The sequence below is a fragment of the Bos grunniens genome, chromosome 3 (genome assembly GCF_055505025.1).
Source record: "Bos grunniens cultivar Pamir isolate PY7600 chromosome 3, Bosgru_T2T1.0, whole genome shotgun sequence".
In the NCBI taxonomy this organism is placed as follows: Eukaryota; Metazoa; Chordata; class Mammalia; order Artiodactyla; family Bovidae; genus Bos; species Bos grunniens.
In genome coordinates this window covers 103,554,012-103,577,697 of record NC_141167.1, presented here as the reverse complement: position 1 = coordinate 103,577,697, position 23,686 = coordinate 103,554,012, and the positions used below count along the sequence as shown (strand labels likewise).

Sequence of the window (23,686 nt, the reverse complement as noted above, 5' to 3'; positions counted from 1 at the left end):
GTGACCAACAAACAGTTGGATTATAGTCTAAAAGAACAACATGATTTTTTCCCTGATTTATACAGATACAAACCGAGGGGTATGTGTAGAATGTATATTAGGAGCATGGGATAATTGTGGAAGGAACTTAAAGTTGGTTCAGACCAAATTTATTGATATGATCAGGCAAGCAGATGTTCCTAGACTTAATGTTCTAACATTGTGGGTTAGACAGGGCTTTAACAGTTTGACTGATTGATTACCATGAAGAAAAAGGCAGTCTCCACTAAATGAAGGTAAAATGCAAGAACTTCCTTGGTATACTGCAAAGGAAAGGATCTAGAGGCTTGGGTTGATTGGAATGTTAGAGTGAAGTTATCATTTATATCTGCTCGTCCATCTCAGAAAGGTCCAGAGGACTCGCCTTTTACCACAACCAGGAGAAATCAATTTGTAAGGAGAGCCCTGGCATCCTTGACTAACTCTGCGATTGCTCATCTCTCTAAGTCAAAAACTACAGTGGAATCTGATGTCACTAAACTGGGAAACCTAAATGCAATAGCGATAATTGCATCCAGGATGGTAGGGCCTAGTGGCAGCACTTAGTCACCAATGGCAAAGTGGGTGTGGGGACTGTAATGGACCTCAACATCAAAGTAGCAGTCAGGATGTTCTGACTCCCATAGAGCTATGTCTCTGGTAGTTCATCATGCTGTGCTTAGAAGGGAGGTAGATGGAAAGTCTACTAAATTCTCAGTTGATCCATATAAGGGGAAGAGTTCTAAGTCGTGTGAACAAAACTCTGACAAGAAAGAACATGCTCCCCAATCAGCTTCTAGTCTTGAGCTAATTTACAGACCCAGAACGTTTTGAATTAAGGAGAGGCCAGGTCCCCTTAAAGAAGGATCCCAGTACTCTGCCTGAAAGTTATACTGTCGATCTTTCCCCCAACCTTCCTCAAAGGGACCTAGGACCTTTTACGAGGTTGATTATGGCTATTTATGGGTTCAGCAGGATTTTTACTCATAAGGGCTGATGTGTGTCTATAAAGACCAACACTGAATTCAAAATAAGACACTATTGGGTTGATCAGCCAACTGCCTGGTAGCAGGTTGACTGCATCAGGACACTCACATCAAAGGGCAGTGCTTTGCTCTTACTGGAATAAGGACTTCCTCTGGATACAGATTTGCCTTCTTTGCATGCAGTTTTTCTGCCAAAGCATTCATCCGAATGAGCCTTAATAAGAATGGATAAGATGGATAAGAATGCCTTATCCATCATCATGGTATTCCATGTAGCACTGTTTCTATGACAGTTAATTTTATTTTTTGGCCCGAGTGGCCATGGGGTGCCCAAGCTAAACAATATTTCTGGATACATCTGTGAGGGTGTTTCTGGATGAGATTAGTATTTGAATCATTGATTCAGTAGATTACTATTCCCAGTGTGGGTTGGGCATAATACAATTTTTTGAGAGCCTCAATAGAACAAGTAGCAGAGGACAGAAGATTTTGCCCTTTTAAAATTTTTGCCTAATTTCGTTAGTTGGGACACTGACCTTCTCCTGCTCTTGGCTCTGCTGGTTCTTGGCTTTCTGGCCCAGACTGGCATCTACACCATTAGATTCCCTGATTCTCAGACATCTAGACTTGGACTGAAGTACACCACCAGCTTTCTGTGGGACTTTACAGCATCCTTTATTGTATTCAGTTAAGTTCAGTTCAGTTCAATCACTCAGTCGTGTCTGACTCTTTGCGATCCCATGAATTGCAGCATGCCAGGCCTCCCTGTCCATCACCAACTCCCAGAGTTCACTGAGACTCACGTCCATCAAGTCAGTGATGCCATCCAGCCATCTCATCCTCTGTTGTCCCCTTCTCCTCCTGCCTCCAATCCCACCCAGCATCAGAGTTTTTTCCAATGAGTCAGCTCTTCGCATGAGGTGGCCAAAACACTGGAGTTTCAGCTTTAGCATCATTCCTTCCAAAGAAATCCCAGGGCTGATCTCCTTCAGAATGGACTGGTTGGATCTCCTTGCAGTCCAAGGAACTCTCAAGAGTCTTCTCCAGCACCACAGTTCAAAAGCATCAATTCTTCGGCACTCAGCTTTCTTCACAGTCCAACTCTCACATCCATACATGACCACAGGAAAAACCATAGCCTTGACTAGATGGACCTTTGTTGACAATGTCTCTGCTTTTGAATATGCTGTCTAGGTTGGTCATAACTTTTCTTCCAAGGAGTAAGCATCTTCTAATTTCATGGCTGCAGTCACCATCTGCAGTGATTTTGGAGCCCAGAAAAATAAAGTCTGACACTGTTTCCACTGTTTCCCCATCTATTTCCCATGAAGTGGTGGGACCAGACACCATGATCTTCGTTTTCTGAATGTTGAGCTTTAAGCCAACTTTTTCACTCTCCTCTTTCACCTTCATCAAGAGGATTTTTAATTCCTCTTCACTTTCTACCATAAGGGTGGTGTCATCTGCATATCTGAGGTTATTGATATTTCTCCTGGCAATCTTGATTCCAGCTTGTGCTTCTTCCAGCCCAGCATTTCTCATGATGTACTCTGCATATAGGTTAAATAAGCAGGGTGACAATATACAACCTTGACGTACTCCTTTTCCTATTTTCCCAATTTTGAAAATAAATCTCTTCATGCATACATATATATAATCATACTTTTGTTTATCTGGAGAATGCTGACAGATACAGCAAATAAAGCATAGCAACGGGTCTGATTATAGAATTCTCTGTTCTTACCATGTTCCCTATCATCCTCAAGCAGCTGGCTTGATCAGACTGTGGAATGGCCTTTTAAAGACCTAGTTACTGAACCAGCATAGTGGGAATACCTTGCAGAACTGGAGCAAGGCTCTTTAGGAGGCTACATGCTACAGGCTCAAAATCAGCAATCAGTATTATGGTTCTGTTTCTTTTACAGTCAGATGATATAGGTCCAGGAGTTAAAAGGTAGAAATAGAGTGGCACCTCTCACTTTTACTTTTAAAGATCTCCTAGCAAAAATTTTGCTTCCTGTCCCTATGACCTTAGGCTGTTCAAGAGGTTCCTCAGGTTCAAGAGGTTCCTAAGTGAGGAATGCTTCCACCAGGACATACAATGACTCCACTGGACTGGAAGTTAAGACTGTCACTCAGCCACTTTGGCCTCCTTACGTCTCTGAATCAACAGGCAAAGAAGGGAGTTACTGTGCTTGTTGAGTCATCAAGTCCAATTACCACTAGGAATTTGGACTATTACTTCAGAATGGAGGTAGAGAAGGACATATTTGAATACCAAAGATCACTTAGGGCATACCTTAGTACTACCATACTCTTTCATTAAAGGCAATGGAAAAACTACAACAGTCTAATTCAAACAGGACTACTAATGGTCCAGACTCTCCAGGAATTAATGTTGGGTCACTCTACCAGGTAAAGAAGAACCACAAGTAAGAGTTTAATTATTATTATAGTATTTCTTCCATATTTTGCTATGAATATGCTTGTGTGTATGTGTGAATACAGAGTCTTTTTTATTTTATTTCTAATCTCCTTATCACATAAGGAATATTGACTACTGTATTTAAGTATGGTTCAACTGTGTATCACAATATTTAAGGCTATCAAGGAGGAGTAAACATTACTCAAGGATGCTGCATCTTCTTCTGGGGAAATGGTTAGTGCATTTTTTGATGTACACAGCATGGTTGTATTATGTTAGCTGGAAATGTGGCCTTGTCATTGTCTTTATTTAGGGAATAAATATCATGTAAGGAGATGTGTAGGGTTTCACTGGTGGCTCAGTGGTAAAGAATCTGCCTGCAATGCAGAAGACCTAGATTTGATCCCAGGGTCAGGAAGATTCCCCTGGAGGAAAGCATGGCAACCCACTCCAATATTCTTGCCTGGAGATTTCTGCGGACAGAGGAGCCTGGCAGGCTACCGTCCATGGGGTCACAAAGACAAATTGAAGCGACTGGGTGCACATGCATGTAAGGAGATATGTACAAGTGCCAAGCTGACCAGTAGTGAACTGTGATGGTTAACGTTATGTGTTAAGTTGGTGAGACCATGGTACCCAAATTGTAAGTTAAACACCAGTCTAGATGTAGCTGTTCAGATTTTTTTTACATGTTATTAGCATTTGAATCAGTAGACTTTGAGTAAACAAATCATCCTCCATAGTGTGGGTGGACCTCATGCAATCAACTGAAAGCCTTAAAAGACTGAGCACTCTAAAAGAAGAAGGAATTCTGCCTACAGACTGAAGGCTGTAACATCAGCTCTTCCATGAATCTTCAACCTGCCAACCTACTCTACCTGCCCCTACAACTATGGGAGCCAATTCCTTAAAATAAATTTCATTAGATACATGCACATGTCCTGTTCATTCTGTTTCTCTGAAGAATTCTGACTAATACAATATGTATTAATATGTGTATGAATAAGTGTTTGTATGAGTAATAAGGGCTCTCTGTGTTTTTTGTCCATTACATTTTTATATGTTTATTAATTTGGGGATTTATAAGATATATGTTAGATGAAGTAATTCTTTATCAGGTATTTATTGTATTTTTCTTTTGTTGATTATTCATCTTTTTATCTCATTGGCATTTTATGCTATAAAATTATATTTTTGTATTTTTTCCATTATTCTAGAAGGTGGGTCATAAAGGATCTTGCTGTGATTTATGTCAAAGAGTGTTCTACCTATGTTTTCCTCTAAGAGTTTTATAGTTTCTGGTCTTACATTTAGGTTTTTAATCAATTTTGAGTTTATTTTTGTGTATGGTGTTAGGAAGTGTTCTCATTTCATTCTTTTACACATTGCTGCCCAGTTTTCCTAGCACCACTTATGGAAGAGACTGTCTTTTCTCTACTGTATATTGTTGCTTTCTTTGTCAAAATTGAGGTGCTCATAGGTGCATAGATTTATTTCTGGGCTCTCTGTTTTATTCCATTGGTCTATATTTCTGCTTTTGTGCCAGTGCCATACCATGTTGATGACTGTAGTTTTGTAGTATATTCTGAAGTTAGGGCAGTTGATTCCTCCAGCTCCATTCTTCTTTCCCAAGGTTACTTTGGCTCTTCGGGATCTTTTGTGTTTCCATACAAATTGTGAAATTATTTGTTCTCGTTCTGTGAAAAATACCATTGGTAATTTGATAGGGCATCCCAGGTGGCTCAGTGGTAAAGAATCTGCCTACCAATACAGCAGACTCAGGAGACGTGAGTTTGATCCCTGGGTCAGGGAGATCCCCTGCTGGAGGAAATAGTGACCCACTTCAGTATTCTTACCTGGAAAATTCCATGGACAGAGGAGCCTGGCAGGCTACAGCTCATGGAGTCACAAAGAATCAGACATGACTGAGCATGCATGCACAGAGCCACGCAGCCAAGCTGATTCTGTACTCCTCACCAAAAGAAATTGTGAAAATTTGATAGGGATTGCATTGAATCTATAGATTGCTATGGGTAGTATAGTCATTTTCACAATATTGATTTTTCCAATCCAAGAACATGGTATATCTCTCCATCAATTTGTGTCACCTTTAATTTCTTTCAACAGCATCTTATAGTTTTCTGCACACAGGACCTAATTAAACTTAAAAACATTTACACAGTGAAGTAAACTATAAACAAGGTGAAAACACAACCTTCAGAATGGGAGAAAATAATAGCAAATGAAACAACTGACAAAAGACTAATCTCCAAATATACAAGCATGAGTTCATGAAACTCAAAAGCAGAAAAACAGACAACCCAATGAAAAAGTGGGCAGAAGACTTAAACAGACACTTCTCCAAAGAAGACATACAGATGGATAATAAGCACATGAAAAGTTGGTTTTAGTGAGGTGGACAAACTTAGAGCTTATTATACTGAGTGAAGTAAGTCAGAAAGAGAAAGACAAATATTGTATATTAACGCATACATATGGAGTTTAGAATGATGGTACTGATGAACCTATCTACAGGGCAGCAGTGGAGATTGCAGACACAGAGAAAAGACTTTTGGACACAGTGGGGGAGAGAGAAGTAGAATGATTTGAGAGAGTAGCATTGAAACATATACATTAGCATGTGTAAAATAGATAGCCAGTGGGGATTTGCTGTGTGACACAGGGAACCAGAACTGGTGCTCTGTGCCAACATAGAGCAGTGGTTTGGGGTGGGAGATGAGAGGGAGGTTAAAGAAGGATGGATGTATACCTATGGTTGATTCATGTTGATGTATGGCAGAAACAATCACAAATAAAATAAATGTTAATGGTATTTTAAAATTTAGTTCATTAATTTTTTCCTTTATAAATTATAGGTTTGTGCCACTTTTAAAATATCTTCTCCTCCTTATTAATTAAGCCACAATCATTTATATTTTCTATTTCTTTGGAGTGCTGTTTCATTGTTTATAACTTAAAAGAAGATTTACATGAAGGGAACATGTGTTAATGTTTTCCTTTGTAGTTCAGATTGAATGACAGTGGGAGGGTACAGAGGAAAATTAACTCAGCCTGATTTACTTCCCATTAGATCTCCAATTTCTTGTTAACGTGAGGGAATGATGTAGAGATAGAATCCTTGGATGAATCGGTGACCTCAGAAAGCCTTTGGTCGTGAATATGGTACCAGAGCCACTGACAGCTAATATCCAAACCAAAGAGTCAGTCCAAGTGATATGGTTGTAATCATAACTCTGATTCATCACTTAAGTCCAAACAGATTAATGTTTCAGGCTGCCCTGCCTTGAGGCAGAAATGTGGACAATATGACCTCTTAACCCTATCATTCTAGGAATCAGGAGCCAGGCTGTCCTGTGTGAGCCAAGGCATGGATATCCTGGCCACTCCCCATAACTAAGATCATTGGAACAACCTGGGCAAGTGTCATAACCAGGTGAGACAGGGGCAGAACTCTGCAGGATGACGTGGTCATCACAGCTCATGGTGCCTATATCAGAGTGAGGTCTCCTAGAAGTCACAGGGAAGAGCTGTTTATAAACTGCAGAATCAGTGCTTTGCTGTATGTTGTTTAGTTGCTAAGTCTTCTCCAACTCTTTGCAACCCCATGGACTGCAGCATGCCAGGCTTCCCTGTCCATCACCAACTCCTAGAGCTTGCTGAAATTCATGTCCATTGAATCGGTGATGTCATCCAACCATTTCATCCTTTGTTGTCCCCTTCTCCTCCTGCCTTCAGTCATTCCCAGCATTAGGGTCTTTTCCAATGAGTCGGCTCTTCACATCAGATGGCCAAAGTGTCAGAGCTTCAGCTTCACCATCAGTCCTTTCAATGAATATTCAGGGGTGATTTCTTTTAGGATTGACTGGTTTGATGTCCTTGCAAGGGACTCTCCCACCCCAACAACTCTTGGCAATCACTGATCTTTTGTTTAACAAGTCTTATCTTTTTATTTATTTTAACTTTTGGCAATACCCTGGAGCTTGTGGGATCTTATTAATAGTCCCCTGACCAGAGATCAAACTTACAGCCCCTGCATTGGAAGATGGAGTCTTAACCACTGGACCGCTGGGGAAGCCCCAGTCACTGATCTTTTTATTTTTGCCACCATTTTGCCTTTTCCATGATGTCGTATAGTTGGAACCATACAATATGTAGCCTTTTTATATTGGCTTCTTTCACTTAATAATATGTATTTAAGCTTCCTCTCTGTCTTTTCATGGCATGATAGATCATTTCTTTGTAGTGTTTAATAATATCCCCGTGTCTGGATCTACCACAGTTTATTTATTCACCTCCTAAAGGATATCTTGATTGTTTCCAAGATTTGACATTTATGAAAAAGCTGCTCTGAACATCTGTCTATAGATTTTTGTATGGATGTAAGTTTTCAACAATTTTGGGTGAATACCAAGAAATGTGATTACTAGATCACATGGTAAGAGAACATTTGGTTTTGTAAGAAATTGTCTTCCAAAGTGGTTGGAAAATTTTGCATTTCCATTAGCAATGAGTTAACATTTCTATTGTTCCACATCCTCACCAGTGTTTGGTGTTGTCAGAATTCAAGATTTTAGCCATTATGACAGGTGTGTAGTGGTATCTCATTGCTGTAATTTGCATTCCCCATGGCATATGACATGAAGCATCTTTTCATATGCTTATTTGCCATCTGTATGTCTTCACTAGTGAGGTATCAGGCCCTTTGTCTATTTTTTGATTGGGTTTTTTTTTTCTTTTTCTTTTTCTTTTTGTTGAGTTTTCAGAGCTCTTTGAATGTTTTGGATAGTACTCCTTTATAGTAGAAAATATTGTCTCCAGTCTGTGGCTTATTTTATCAGTCTTAACATTGTCTTTTGCAAAGCAGAAGTTTTTAATTCAATACAACCTAGCTCATCAATTATTTATTTCATGTATCATGACTTTGGCTTTGTATCTAAAAAGTCACTGCCATACCCAAGATCAACTAGATTTGCCTCTGTTCTTCTAGGAATGCTATAATTCTCATTTTACAGTTAAGTCTGTGATCCATTTTCAGTTTTTTTGTTAAGAATATAAGTTCTGTGTCTAAATTCATTTCTTTGCATGTTGATGTCGAGCCCCATTACATGAAAAGACTATCTTTGTTCCATTATATTGCTTCTTTTTTTCCCCCAAGTACCAGTTGACTATAGGTTTGGGGGGTCTATGTCTGGGCTCTCTATTCTGTTTCACTGATCTATTACGTATTGTTTTGCCAAAACCAAACAATTTTATTATGTATAAAATAGATTTTATACATATTTTATTAGATTTATACCTGAATACTTAATCTTGGGGGTGCTATTATAAATGGTGTTGCATTTTAAAATTTAAAATTTCATTTGCTCATTTCTGGTATATAGAAATGCAGTTGACACTTGCTTAACTTTGTACCTTAACCTTGATATAACTCTTCATTGCTATCTTTTAAATTTTCTACAAAGATAGTAATGTTGTGAACAAACAGTTTATTTCTTCCTTCCCAATCAGTATATCTTTAACTTATTTTTCTTGCCTAACTGCATTAGCTAGAACATCCAGTACCACCGTGTGGAAAAGGAGTAGTGAGAGGGGTCATTCTTGCCTTGTACCTGATCTCAGAGGGAAAACTTTGAGTTTCTCATCAATTTTGTATTCCTCCACCTTTTTAATGGTATTTTCTACCATTTAGAATTTAATTTTTCCATATTTAACCATGTCGATTACATGTATCTATATTTTCCTTTATATATTATGGATCTTATGTTATTCTTAAAGTTTTCTCCAAATAATTAACTACCAACTACATTTTAAAGGTGTTGATTGTATTTGTAGTTACATGACTACATATATTTGACAACACATTGAATTGTATGTTAAAATTAGCAAATCTTATTGCATGTAAATTATACAGAAATAAAAGTGAGTTTTTAATTTAAAATAAAGATTTATTCCATCTATATTTTTGTATGTATATATTTTTGTATATTTAAACTGATGGAGGAGTCAAGTAGAGATTGTTAGGAGAAGGGTGAGGGATGCGGAGCATAGGAGTGAAGAATGACAGTGGAAAGAGAGGAAGAGGAAGCTGTCTGTCTCCTGGTCATGTCTGAAGGGCACAGTTAGATACATGAAGGGAGGAAGGGAGCCAGAAGTTGAAGAAGCTATGTTCACAACTAATGCTGCTTCGGGATATTGGTTAAAAGGGAAAACAAAGAATTAGGAGAAAATGCAAACCTATAAAAAATACAAATTTTTCCCTTCTGACCCATGACCCTGTCATCTGTCTACTGAGGCCTCTGCAGCCACCAGCAGAGAAGGTACAAGAATAGAACAATGGTGACCAAAACATGAATGAAATCTGTCTACATCAAGTCAGTGAGCAGACTCTGTATTTATTATTTTAACTCGGGCAGCAGGATGCCAGAAGTTGCAGAGGGACATGGGGTCTATGCTTTGGGATTCCCAGGGCCATCACACGTATGGCAAAGGAGGTGAATAAATGGGTTTCAGGGAGAGGTCTGGGGCTCCTGGACCCTAGAGCACAGGGATCCTTAGGACCAGAGCTCAAAGGCCTCACCCAGATTCCCCAGCAAGAGGGGTAGGCCCAGCAGGAGATGAAGGAGGAGGAGGAAGTGTTTGTCCACTGGCTGTCCCCAGGTCAGCTCTTCTTGGCACAGGGTCCACTTCAGCAGCAGCCACCTCCAGAGGACTGACCACTCCCCTCTCCACAGCACCCGGAGCCCCCCGAGGGCTGGGTGCAGCAGTTAGACCTCTGGCGTCTGCAGTGGTGGGACCTGCGGTGCCTGTGGTGGCTCAGGCAGCAGCCCCCACACCCAGAGCTGCAGCAGCCCCCGGAGCTGGAGCCGCAGCAGCCCTCGGAGCTGACACCACAGCAGGAGGAGACTGGGGGGAATTTGGGGGGGCATTTAGGGGGGCATTTAGGGGTGGGGCACTTGGGGATGCACTTGGGAGGGGGCTGGCACTGCTGCTGGTTCTGCTGGCAGGACATCTTGGTGGGCAGGTTCAGGAGCTGAGGGAGAGACAGACAGCAGGTCAGACCAGCACACAGAGACCTCCCTGCCCGCTTTTGCCCTCTTAGCATCACTTATAATCTTAAAATATCCAGTAGTTTTACTACTCTTAGTAGCTTTCCCATACTCTTGAATTTTATATTTGAAAATTCAGCACAGCCTTGTCAGACAAGAACTTTCATCTATTTGTACAAAGTAGTAACTAAGACCAAACAATATAACAAAACATCTCCAAGAGTCTAAAATCTTATAAGTGGAGTTGGAACTGATTCTATCTGTGTCTTCCAAATCTGAAATTGTCCAGTTTATAGGCCATTTAAGGACAAATTCTTTCTTAAAGAAAAAATACAGCAACCAGTCCCCTGATCGTAATTTGATTTATTCTGTAAGGTCAGCATTGCAAAAAACCTTACAGATTACAGCTCTCATTAAGCTCACTTATATTAAAGATCATTGTTGTTTAGTCGCTCATCATGTCTGACTCTTTTGTGACCCCAAGGACTGGCCCACCAGGCTCCTCTGTCTGTGGAACTTCCCAGGTAAGGATACTGGAGTGGGCTGCCATTTCCTTCTCCAGGGCATCTTCCTGACCCAGGGGTCAAACCCTCATCTCCTGCATTGGCAGGGGGATTGTTTTTACCACTGAGCCACCAGGGAAGCCCTTTATTAAAGAAGAGATTAATAATCCTCTCAATCACTACAGCCCTGGGACTTGAACTTGTGCCCCCTGACCTCAGTCCAGAGAGGTCCCATCTCCTTAAGCTGATGGGTTGCGATGGTGATCCTCAGGCTTACTGTTTCTTAATCAACATGGAAGTTTATAAATGCACTTCCAGACCCATGAATAAGCATGGAGAAGTTTAATAATAAGCAAGGTTAAAAATCCCAGAGGAGCCTGAGGTCTCTGTCTTGGGCTGCTCCTTCACTGCAGATGGGGGCAGGGCTATATTTTCACATGTGAGCTCCCTCCTGACACCTGTCAGAGTGGAGCATGGTGTCTGTCAGGTCATCAGTGTCCTTGTCCTGAGAGGCCCTCTCCACAAGGTCAGCTTGTTTCCTTTAGAGCACAGCCGCCTGACTCTTCTCCCTATGTTCCCAGTTGGTACCAGATCCCTCCTTGCATCCCTGCCTCAGTCTTCCTGTGCCCTCCTCCTCTGACACAATGACCTTACTCTTAAGGTCCTGCCTTCTCGTTCATATCTGAGCATGCTCTGTGGAAGGCCCCACTCCAGTTCTCAGAGGATGCTTACCGGCACACACACAGCACAGGTTTGTCAGCACCACAGGAGAGGAGTGGATGGAGGTGCTCTGGCCCCAAGGTCCTTTTATCCCGGTCTTGGGCTCTGCCCTCAGGAGTGAGACAGGGCCTGGGCATCTGGGCATGAGAGGACCGCCTCCTGCCATCCACGTGGCTCCTATGACAAGTGATGACTGGTAGCTTCTCCCTGTCTCACTCTATGAACTCAGGGAAGCCTCTCCAAGTAGCTTGGAATAGAGCTACTTAGAAACAAGGAGTGGAGAAGTTGGGAGACACTTTACTTTGGATCTTCTGTTTCGTTCTCCTTGAGAAATATGAGCATGGAAGGCCTCTTAGCTCCTGTTTTAGTTGCTTGGGGCCCAATCACTTTCTTTTCTTCTTCCTTCTGATATAAATTCATTACTCATGGCAGTCTGTTTCAGACTGTAATTTGGAGATGTTTTCACATTTCTCCACTTAGGTAACCCTGCCAGGCTATCAAAGGTCAGCAAAATTTGATCTCTCCCCCAAATATGCCCCATGGCCTGTTTCACCATAGCCTGCAAACTAAGAATAGTTTTACATATTAAATGTTTGTGAAGAGAAATCGAAAGGAGACTCTTTCATGAAACATGAAAGTTATAATAAATTCAAATTTCAGTGTTCATAAAGTTTTACTTCGAACCAGGCCTGCTCATTTCTTTATTCTCCAGGGCTATTTTCATACTGTAGTGGCAGGATTAAGTAGTTGGGAGAGAGACCCTAGGGTTCCCAAAGCCCAAAGTATTTACTCTTTAGCCTTTACCAAAGTTTGCTGATGTATCTCATTGCTTTTATGAGCCGGAGATCAGACAGATCTAGAAAGCAATCCTGATTCTGCCACTTGTTAGCTGTGTGTCCATGCAAAAGTTGCTTGAGTCATTTTTAGTTTTGATTGGTTGTTTGTTCCTCAGTTATAAAGTACAGGTAATGATAAAAATATTTCACAAGGATATTGTTTCAGTCAATAAGACAGTATAAAGAAAAGGACTGGTGGAAGACTGGTAATGTGGTGGATCCTCAAGTTATAAGATGCCTATGTATTTGTAAATAAAGATAAATTATATAATTCTAAACCATAACTTCCTTCAAAGAAGGGTAAATCTGGATTTTTTTTTTCAAAGGGTAAATCTGGATTTTTTTTTTTTTCATCCTTTTCTTTTTCAAATTACTTGTTCTGCTTAAATATCTTGACTTTTTTTTTTTTTTTTGGCTATGTCCTTCAGCTTGTGGGACCTTATTTCCCTGACCAGGGATGGAACCCATGTCCCTGCAGTGGAACTGTGGAGTCCTAATCACTGAACCGCCAAGGAAGTCCCTACCTTGATGTTTTTGACTATGAAATATGGCCAGGAAAGGAGTTTGTGGTGAGGAGGAGATGAGCTCTGCATTGCTCCACATAGAACAGCCGGTCAAAGATGATGTGCAGAGAAGCAGAGAAGTGCAGAGTGGGGCACCCAGGCACCAGGGCCAGGGAAACTGGAGGTGAGGTGGTAGAGCGACCTCCAGAGGCCCTTTTTAAGTCCCTTGCAACTTGTGACCCTAGGTTTTTACTGTAGATTTCTCTGCTAGTAAAGTTTTTCTACCCCAGCAAGTTGAGTAGTTGAAAGGCAAGGACAAGAATTCACATTTGGTTCAAGTTGGTGTATAGCACCGCGGTGAGATTTTCTGAAAGGAAACTAATTAATTAATTAGAAAAAGGCACACTGAGGTCAGAAGCAGCATGTGAAGAAAAACCCTCTCCTTCCTGTCAGTGGCAGAAAAATTTGGGGAGAATCAAAAGTTTCCAAGTCTGGAACATTATAATGACTTAACAAATCACAAGGGGAAGAATAAAGTCAGTTAACATATAGTTACAAGATATTAATAAGTAATATATACATTTGGGTGGACAAATTATATAGAGACTAAATATGTGTGTTTATATAAACATACACACCTATGTTTTTATAGTGGTATTGTGTGTGTTGTGTATATAGAGGTATTTTATTGGCTTTTTTTGTGTGTCCCACCTTCCTGGTTTTTCCCTCTATCTTCTTCATTAGAACTCTTCTAGAAATAATTACCCATGACCATTAAATAAGGTGACCAAAGCCATACATCAAGTTTGCCAGAGACAGTTTTAGATTATGTCTCTTATCCCAGCATAAATGTTCATAAACCTTCTTTTCAAATTCAACCCTGTTCCAGTTCAGATAATGACGATATAGTCACACTACCATCCAATGATGTCTTCTTAAGAGGCTTCACTGATCAGGATAAAACCTAAACAACTTGGCCTTGATTCAAATATCTATACAGTATGACCCTTTTCTGTTTCTAAAAGTTTTTCCTTTGTTCCCTTAAGAGAAGAAATCCTCTTAAACTGAAATGGCTCATTAGCTCTACTTTGAATAGGCTGCATGCATGCGTGCTAAGCCCTTCAGTCGTGTCCGACTGTTTGTGACGCTATGGACTCCAGGCGAGACTACTGGAGTGGGTTGCCATTTCTTCTCCAGCGGATCGAACCCCCACCTCTTACGTCTCCTGCATTGGCAGGTAGGTTTTACCACTAGTGCCACCAGGTTACTTCATGCCTTATTTTTGTTTTGCTTATGTGACATATTTCTGATCAAGCATTTATTGAGAACAGGGTCTGGATATAAAACGTTTATATCCCCCTCTGCTCCTAGAGCAGAGAGATGCAGATAGCCATTTCACCAGGGTTTCTTAGCACCCAAGAGTTTGTACATAGCTTTTCCATGGGATTTAAGTCAATCAGGTAACAGTTTGATATTAAGACGTGTACTGTTATATGTGCTGGTCATATCATCCTACAGAGATCTCCTTGTACATTACTCAAGTGAAATATTTGTTCTCAATATGTTCTAAAGGGCGTAGCTATGGAAGGAGAGATTGGGATATTGATTCCCTGGCTCACACAGTCAGTAACTACTCCAAAGCCCAGCTCATGGATTCCTAGGTTAATGGAGCTGATGTCCCACTGGGTCATGCCTCTGCCTCTAAGCATGGCAACACCCAACCTTTTATGAGTCTGACTCCGGGTATAGGTGATTAATCAGCAGTGTGGTTGCAATATCTTGAGGACTTCTTTCTAAGCCTTGGCTTTTAGAGTTCAATTGATGCAGTAACATTTCAAAAGAAAACAAAAGTGTTTACTTACAAGGGATTGGTTTTCTGAGATTATTTACTCATCAAAGTGTAAGGCGAGTGCAGAGAAAAAGAGAGTGAGCTAGGCGGTCAGGCAAGGAAAAGAAATATACTAGAGGGAAAACGAGAGGGTGACTGGCCCTTGAGAAGAACCAGTGTCCTCCCGCTCTGACGGGATCTTTCTTATACACCTCCAGTGAAAAATTCTCTGAAGGGATGGTTAAATTTTAGCCTGTAGCTGAGTCCTGAGGTCACATAGCCAGAGGTCTGGAATCTGGTGGTCTCCTAAGATCTTTAGAAGGTAGGTGCCATCAGGAAAGCAGAATGTCGTTTGGGCAATTTGGTCGGTCTCAAGGGTCACTGTGACTTTATCCTTTGTTTGAGAGGTCAGCATAAGTTATGTTAACAATGAGTCCCCATGTAGGCCCTATCACAAAGGTATCTGTCTCCCATGTTCTTGGATAATTTCACAGGATGGGAGGAAACACTGCTGAGATTCACAGGAAGCTATTAAAACTGGGTGAATTTTTCTCATTCCCTGCACCCTACAGCCCCTTCCAGAGACAGGACCTTGTACATCATCAATTTTTACTTCCCTTCCCTTCCCTTCTCTTCCCCCTCAAAATATTTGAAAGTGAAAGTGTTAGTTGCTTAGTCATGTTCAACTCTTTGCAACCCCATGAATGGTAGGCTGCCAGGCCCCTCTGTCCATGGGATTCTCCAGGCAAGAAAACTGGAGTGGGTTGCCATGCCCTTCTCCAGGGGGTTTTCCCAATCCAGGGATCAAATCTGGATCTCCTACATTGCAGACAGATCCTTTACCTTCTGAGCCACCAAGGAAGCCCTCAAAACCTTTAAGATACAAAATATTTTTAAAAGGACATTTTAAAAGTATTAAGGGAAAATATTTATTATTTCTAATTCATTGAGAAATAAACTTATTTTGAAGGAAAAAGAATTATAAAAGAAAAATTGATAAATGGGTATACCAAGTTAAAAATCTATATAACAAATAGCACTCACAAATAAGACAGAAAGAAAATCAGTAAGTGGGGAGATTGCAACACATTTATGAGGAACATAGAAGACAGCTCTCACAAGTCAACAAAAAATATGCAAGTTCAGTTCAGTCGCTCAGTTTTCTCTGACTCTTTGCACCCCGTAGACTACAGCATGCCAGGTTTCCCTGTCCATCACCAACTCCCGGAGCCTGCTCAAACTCATGTCCATTGACTTGGTGATGCCATCCAAATATGCAAGCACACCAACAAACAGATGAGCAAAGAACAAGAACAGGCAACACACGTTGTATTTGGAGTTTTTTACGGAGTATTTCCTGCCATATTAGTAAACAAGGCTGTCACAGCCATCAGTGATTTCCGCACCTCTGAATGTAAATTTCTGAGCCCAGAGGGTGTCTGAAAGGGAGAACAATGCCTGATGCCTGCGATCCAGCAGCTGTTGGATGCCACCACTAAAACTCAGGAAGCAAGACGCAGGCCCCAGATAGCTGAGATACATATGAAAGGAATGATTTCAGTGAGCCCAGATGCTTGCATCTTCCCATACAAAAAGGAACGTTAAATTCCTTAACTTGAGGTATCTGGTTTTCCTTAATTGACAGTAATATTTTGCTGTTCAGACTGCCTGCTGCCTGCCCCTTTTGTTGCAAACTTCTGTGTAACCTGACTCCTCCTGCATCCTCAAAGCAGTTTCTCAGGACTACTTGAGATACTACCTCCTGAGCTTGAAGTCCCAAGAGTTCCCACCAAATAAAACAACTCTCTACTTTCAGGTTGTGACTGTATTTTTCAGTTGACACACATACCAGAAAATAAATACAAATGGCCAAAGAATAAGTGAAAATATATTCAATGTTGCCAATCAAAAAAGATCGACAAATTAAAAGGAAATGTCTTATGGAACAGTGTCAATCCAGTGTATTCATTCACTGGCAAAGACTGAGTGCCTGACAGACTCTCATTGTTGGAGGAGATGCATGGAATTGGGCACTCAAACTTCATTGGCTTGAAAATAAATTGGTATAATTATCATGCATGACAGTATGATGATTCATTCATTTAATCAGCCTTTATGATGTGTGAATGAATTAAAATGTAAAATGAGCATACTTTTTTTACAGTGTTTGAATATATAGGAACTTAGCCTAAAGAAATAAGGGAATGGTAAGAAAAAAAATATATGCATAAGGATGCTCCTTGTAGCAAATTACCAATAGTAGGAATACAGTAATCCTAACCCTGCCAGCCTCCTGTGTCCATGGGATTCTCCAGGCATGAGTACCAGAGTGGGTTGCCAGTTCCTCCTCCAGGGGATTCTCCCAACCCAGGGATTGAACCCACGTTTCTTACGTCTCCTACATTGGCAGGCAGGTTCTTTACTACTAGCACCACCAGTTAATCCCCCCAAAACACATTTTCCCTGACTGGGAATTGAACCCAGTTCATAGTGGTGAAAGGACCTAATCCTAGCCACTAGACCACCAGCCTGACAAATGGAATTGCTCCATCATTGACAGTTCTTATATTACCCTGTCCTCAGGACTCAGAGCAGTAACAGAGGAGCAGGTGTTTTTCAGAGAGTGCACAGATGAGGGTCAACAAGTCTGCTGGAGTGCCTGTCCTCCTTGCTCTGGTCCATGACGGTGAAAGACCGTGAAGCTCTCCTCCCACTGGTTTGACCGTCTAAGATGGGGAAGAGGGTGGTCAGAGAGCATCCTGGGTCCTAACGTGTTGCCTGGACTGTGTGGACATCCTGACCTCAAACTCAATGGAAATTGTGGAGAAATTTCCTATGTGTGGGCAGGAGGGCTCCCACACATAGGAGGCAGAGAAGAAATTAAGTCCAACCTCCACTGCTGGACACTGACTTCTGGACTCACCAGAGATCAAAAGGTAAAGAGAAGGGAAGGTCCAAGAGAGTTTGTCTCCTTGTTTGTAAGGAGCTTCAGGCCTTGAAGCATCTATCAGGACCCATATCAGCATTTCTCCCTGTGCCTAGAGGCAGTGGTAGTTGAACTTGCCACTTATCAACATTTATTTGCCTTTCAGGTCTTCAATAAGTCAGCAGTTCCTTACAGAAAGTTCTGTCTGGTAAGGCAAACATCTTAATTTCTGTTCCCTGACCTCTTCTAAGAGAGTGACTAGTTTCAGCTTTAATGAGGACAGGAGTTGAAGGAATTTAATCTTAAGGACTCAATGAGTCTAGAAAGCAACTGATACTGTTCTAGGGTTCAGATGACAAGTGGAGAAAGGGCAGAGGGCAGACATGCTTGTATTTCCCGGTACGTCGACAAGTAAGAGGAAGACAGTCTAGGACAAGGTGGTGAACGGATGATTTGTTTTATTGTTTCATTTCAGGTAGGGAACTGCCAGTGGCATAAGAATTATTCTCTGGGGTTCCCAAGGCAGCTTGAAGAGATGGGATCAGGGATTGGCAGATGAGTTTTTAGGAAAGAACACGGATTTCTGGATTCCAAGTCAGAAGAAACTTCTAGGACAAAATTTGAAATCTTCACTGATAACGTCTCAGCAGACAGGCCAAAGGAAGATGGTCTTGTCTTTTTCATGCCTCTAATTCAGCTCTTCTTGGCTCAGGTCCACTTCAGCAGCAGCCGCCTCCAAAGGACTGACCACTCCCGCCTCCACAGCACCCGGAGCCCCCCGAGGGCTGGCTGCAGCAGTCAGACCTGTGGTGTCTGCGGTGGTGGGACCTGTGGCGTCTGTGGTGGCTCAGGCAGCAGCCCCCACACCCAGAGCTGCAGCAGTCCCCGGAGCTGGAGCCGCAGCAGCCCTCGGAGCTGACATCACAGCAGGAGGAGACTGGGGGACACTTTGGGGGGCATTTTGGGGTGGGGCACTTGGGGGCACACTTAGGAGGGGGCTGGCACTGCTGTTGGTTCTGCTGGCAGGACATCTTGGTGGGCGGGTTCAGGATCTGAGGGAGAGACAGACAGCAGGTCAGACCAGCACACAGAGACTTCCCTGCCCCTTCCTGAACTTTCAGCATCTTTCTAGACCATTTATCTCTAAAGCTTTCAGATCAGACATAAGAAAACCATCTCTTTTGTGCTCATTAACATTTCCTAAGTGTCAGAAGAAGGACCAGGAAATAAATTGGCTCCAGGTCAGCATTCTCTCTACCACATCACCAAGATCCTTGAAAATGTCCAATGTAGGGACCATTTTAGAGCTGAAAGCCTCATTAAGGAAAATGAAAAATCTTCCTCTTCATGAAGAATTTCTGCTATGTTTTGGTTTTGCAGAACATAGAAAATTGCAATGACAAAGGGCCTTGGAGTCAATGTGTCCCAATCAGCTCATTTCAGAAGAAACTGAAACAAAGGCAAATTCACTGGCCTGGTGCTATTCACAAATACATCACAGTTTCATCCCCAGGTTCCCTGACTCCCAACCCAATGACTGTCTTATATCCTTCTCCCCTGGCTTGTTGCCGGGCTTCTCAGCCTCTACTATGGATCTTCTTGTTGGAATCCAAACAGATCCACAAGTGTTTCTGACTCTCTCCACTAAGTACTAACATCCTCAGTTCATTATTTCTACAACTGGGTAGGGATGTGTTTCCAAAATGATGTTTCCATTATATACCCCACTCCAGCATCATCTAGAGGTCAGTATTTTTATTCCCTAAAAGCAGAAAAACACACCCAGCAACTGAAAACCATTTGGTTTCTCTACAGCTCCAGCACTAGCCACAAGAATCTTTCCAGTAGCTCTTGGTCTCTCCCTCATCTTATCCTTCCCTCCTTCAGATTTCCTGAGCTTTTGTCCTTGCCAGCCACAACTCCACCCCCAAGTTTCTGCCCTGCCCTCTCCTCTGGTCTAAGCATCCTCTTTGGAAGGCCCTGCTCCCATTCCCAGTGGACACTCACCAGCACACACGCAGCAGAGAGTCGTCAGCACCTCAGCAGAGGAGTGGATGGAGGTGCTGTGTCCCAAGGCCCTTTTATCCTGGCCTTGGGCTCTGCCCTCAGGTGTGAGCCAGGGCCTGGGCATCTGGACATGAGAGGACCGCCTCCTGCCACCTACATGGTTCCTGTGACAGGTGATGAATGGCACTTCTTCCCTGCCTCCCTCCATGTGGCTCAGGGCAGCTGTTCCTGGCTAGGAAAGCACCTGCCTAAAATGAGGGCTATAGTGGGTGGAAACAGACACCAGCATTTGTGGACTCCTCTGTTGCCTTCCTTTCCGTGGAAGATGGCTCTCTTCACAGCCTTCTCTTCACACTGAGGGACCTGGTCACATGATGCCTTTCCTTCCACCCCAGATATTAATTTTTCATCTGGACCTCTGGATCTAGATAGCTTGGAGTGAAAATCTACATGTCTAAATTGCAGGGGTGTGTGTATGTGTGTATGGCTGTCAACTAAAAAATCTATTCACAGTCTAAGAGTTTAGAGTTTTGTTTTATTTGGTGAAAATTTTTAGGACTTCAAGCCCTGGAAATAGCATCTCAAGTAACCCTGAGAAAACTGAGATGAGGTGAGGGGGAAACTAGGGTATTTAGGAGTTTTGCAACAAAGGGCAAATAGTAGGTGCAAAAGATTACCATCAGTAAAAGAAAACCAGATATCTTAAATTAAGGAACTTAGCACTTTTCTGTGTTTGGGAAGATGCAAGAGTCTGGGCTCACTGAAATCATTCCTTGGATATGTGCCTCAGCTATCTGGGACCAGTATCCTCTGTTTACACATCCCAAATTTCCTGAGGGCTCACCACAGGGAGTGGCTGCATCTGATGACTGCTAGATAGCAGGTATTCTTTTCCTTGGGGCTCACCAGCTCACCATTGGTGGTGGCTGCAGTCTCTGATGACTGTGGCATCCTTTGTTTATTGATGTGGCAGGCGATATTTCGTATCAGAATAGAATATTCTGATTACTAGAACCATATCAGAATGGAATATTCTATCATAACCTTAGTTTTCTAATATTTTAAATTGAGATTATGATAGAAATGTCTTCTTCAGGATTTACAAATTAAGATGGCAAAGAGAAAGTAGACCAGATTGCATTCAGCACTAATTGATGTTCAGGTTGATAGGTATAAAGAAAAGTAGATTCAGACATGAATTTTTAACAGACAGTGGGCTTTTATTAAGCCACAGCTATCTTTTAAAAATAGGTGGGTCTTATTAAAACTAAATGCCATTTTTCCCAATATACCTCAACAAACCTGACATTATGACGAGACCTCTAGAATTAAAATTGGAGACAAGGACTGAAGAGGGGCATGTTTCCCTAAATTATACCCTGAAAAGAATTCACAGTTTCCTGGGGCAGATCTGCAGGAATGAAGTAAAGTAAAAATGGGATAAGTGAAAAAAGAAAGTGACAAAAGAAGAGGTCTTAAAGTCTGACTTCAAGTGGTGTGACTGGTATACTTAAGAACAGACATATTCAATATTCATTAAAAATTTTTCATTACTGCAATATAGATTTCCTATGTTCCCCAAGGTTAAAAATAACCAAATGGAAATTTTAAAAATTAGGAACAGATTATCTGAAAAAAATTAGTTCAAAATTAAATATAATGTCAGAAAAGTCACTGGATGGTCTTAGCAGATTGTAAAGCACAGAAGAACAGATTGGTGAACCTGAATTTGAAAAAAATTATTCAAACTGAATGGAAGACAGGAAAAAATATTGGGGAAAAATGAACACATGATTGATAATCTGTTGAAAAATAGCAAACAGCTACATACATGTTAGAGTCCAGAAGATAAAATAAATAGAATGGAGGAGGAAATACATTTTAAAACAATAGTCAAAAATTTTCCAAATTTCATAAAAATTGTTAACTAATAAATCCAAAATGTTATAGACAAACAAAAAAAAATCCAGTAAGTAGTAAAGTGTGTCTAGGGGCAAGATACAAATTATTCTTGGAAAATAGGTAAAAGAGAAAGGAATTCTGAAGAAGGTAACCAGAAAGATTTGTCAAAGAGGTCTGGTACGAATATAGGCTTTAAAGGGTGGTGAAGACTTGATCCCTGGGGTGGAACCAGGAAGACGTTCAGTGGAGAAGAGCAGTGTGAGAGTATGTATGGTGCAGGAGGATATAGGTGGTCTTTTGGGAGCAGAGTGGTCCAGCATGATTGGAATGTAGGGCATATGTGATGGAGTAGGGAGGGAGAGTGAGGCACAGAATAAGGCAGAAAAGAAGACTAGGTCCAGATTTTGGGGAGACTACAGCCAGGGTCAGTCCCCCAGGTTTTATGCAATGTTCACCAAAAATCCACTGAAGGTCTTGGTTCCATTTTATTATTGTTACTTGTATGTTTGACATTTTAGCAGGGTAAGGATAGTCACATTCATGCTGGGGATTCACGCAGGAGACTTTGGGACAGAGGACAACAGCAGTAGGGGGAGAGCTGAGAAAATGCCACTGCTGATAATCCCCTAGATGTTGTCAAGATTGATAATTGCTTTCTCATGAATTCCAAATCCAAAGACCTTCGAAAACTGAGTTTCTTGTCTGATTGTTTATGATAGTCATTAGGTGGCAAAAAAAACTGAACTGAGCTGACAGTGAGGTTTCTTCACCTTACTGTGAATGTTCCTATGTTCTGTTGCAGAAATACAAATGACCTCTCTGAGGGAACCCTGAAGCCATGGGGTGTGGAGGATCTGGACTTTACGCCCTGCCTCCCCAAGATGTGGTGGACTCTTTGGTTTGAGTTTGTAAAAAATTATGTGACTATCTCAATTAAATAGAGGCTAGCACCACCAGGGGAAGCTCTCATGCCCTGCAAGGATAACAGAGCCCAACAAGAAGAAAAAGACTTCTCTCCTGACCAGGACTCAGCCAATGAAAAACCATGGACTCTTGTTAACTACAGCCCTCCCAACTTCCTTTTCCCCTTCATAAAAGTGTTCTCCTTTCCTCACCATGTAGGGACTTGTATGTGACTCCCCATGGTTGCAGACACCACGTTGCAATTCACCAAGGATCCCAAATAAACTCATCTTTGCTGGAGAAATAGCTGGCAGTCTGTTTTAGGTCAACAAAATCCATGGTGTTGGGGTTGTACATGGCCAACTCTGAAGTATTCCTGCAGCATTACTATCAAAAATAAATTATATTTATTGACTATCCTCCTTTTTTAAAATGTCCTAAATTTTATTTGGTGCCAAGGGATTCAGATAAGGAATAGGTCTGTGGTATTTGTATCCTGGCAACCCACTCTGGTATTCTTGTCTGGGAAATTCCATGGACAGAGGAGCCTGGTGGACTATAGGCCACGGGGTTGCAAAGAGCTGGACACAACTTAGCGACTAAGCAGCAACAAATGCCAATATAGTTTGCTATTGGAGGATTAAGACTATACTCATTGGAAAAAGCTCCCGGATTTCTGACTGAATAAAACAAACCTCTGAAGAATGCAAATGAGACGCTTAGGAAATAAATGATGAATAAATGCTTGCTCAGCCCAGCCTTTTTATCCAGGCAAGGTCAAGTCAGGAGGCCTTTGAGTGACTAAGGGCCCAATCTCCATTCAAGCCTAAAAGGTACCTCTGATTGATGGAGAGCCTCTTCTCCCTGGTACCACCTGTCCCTCTGGCTGGTCCAAGGAGACACACCAGTGGTAAACTGGCTGCACAGCATCAATAAGCTACTGGTCATTTGTGATAGCTGCTCATCTCAGTATCCTTAAACCCAACATCCACCCTGGTACTTGAACTTTGTGATCTCAAAACTTCTACTCTTTCTAGATTCAGCATTTTGCCTCAGCCATTT

General features: G+C 41.7%; 1 protein-coding gene across 1 annotated transcript; it reads right to left on the bottom strand.

Moving 5' to 3' along the window:
• Positions 1-9,995: 9,995 nt before the first annotated feature.
• On the bottom strand, positions 9,996-19,858 carry LOC147376499 (uncharacterized). Its single transcript, XM_086394069.1, has 3 exons — positions 19,820-19,858; positions 18,546-18,864; positions 9,996-10,527 (listed from the first exon to the last, which is right to left on the bottom strand). The coding sequence occupies exons 2-3, from the start codon at positions 18,841-18,843 to the stop codon at positions 10,136-10,138; spliced, it is 690 nt and encodes a 229-aa protein (XP_086250195.1). The 5' UTR covers positions 18,844-18,864; positions 19,820-19,858; the 3' UTR covers positions 9,996-10,135.
• Between the last annotated feature and the right edge of the window lie 3,828 nt (positions 19,859-23,686).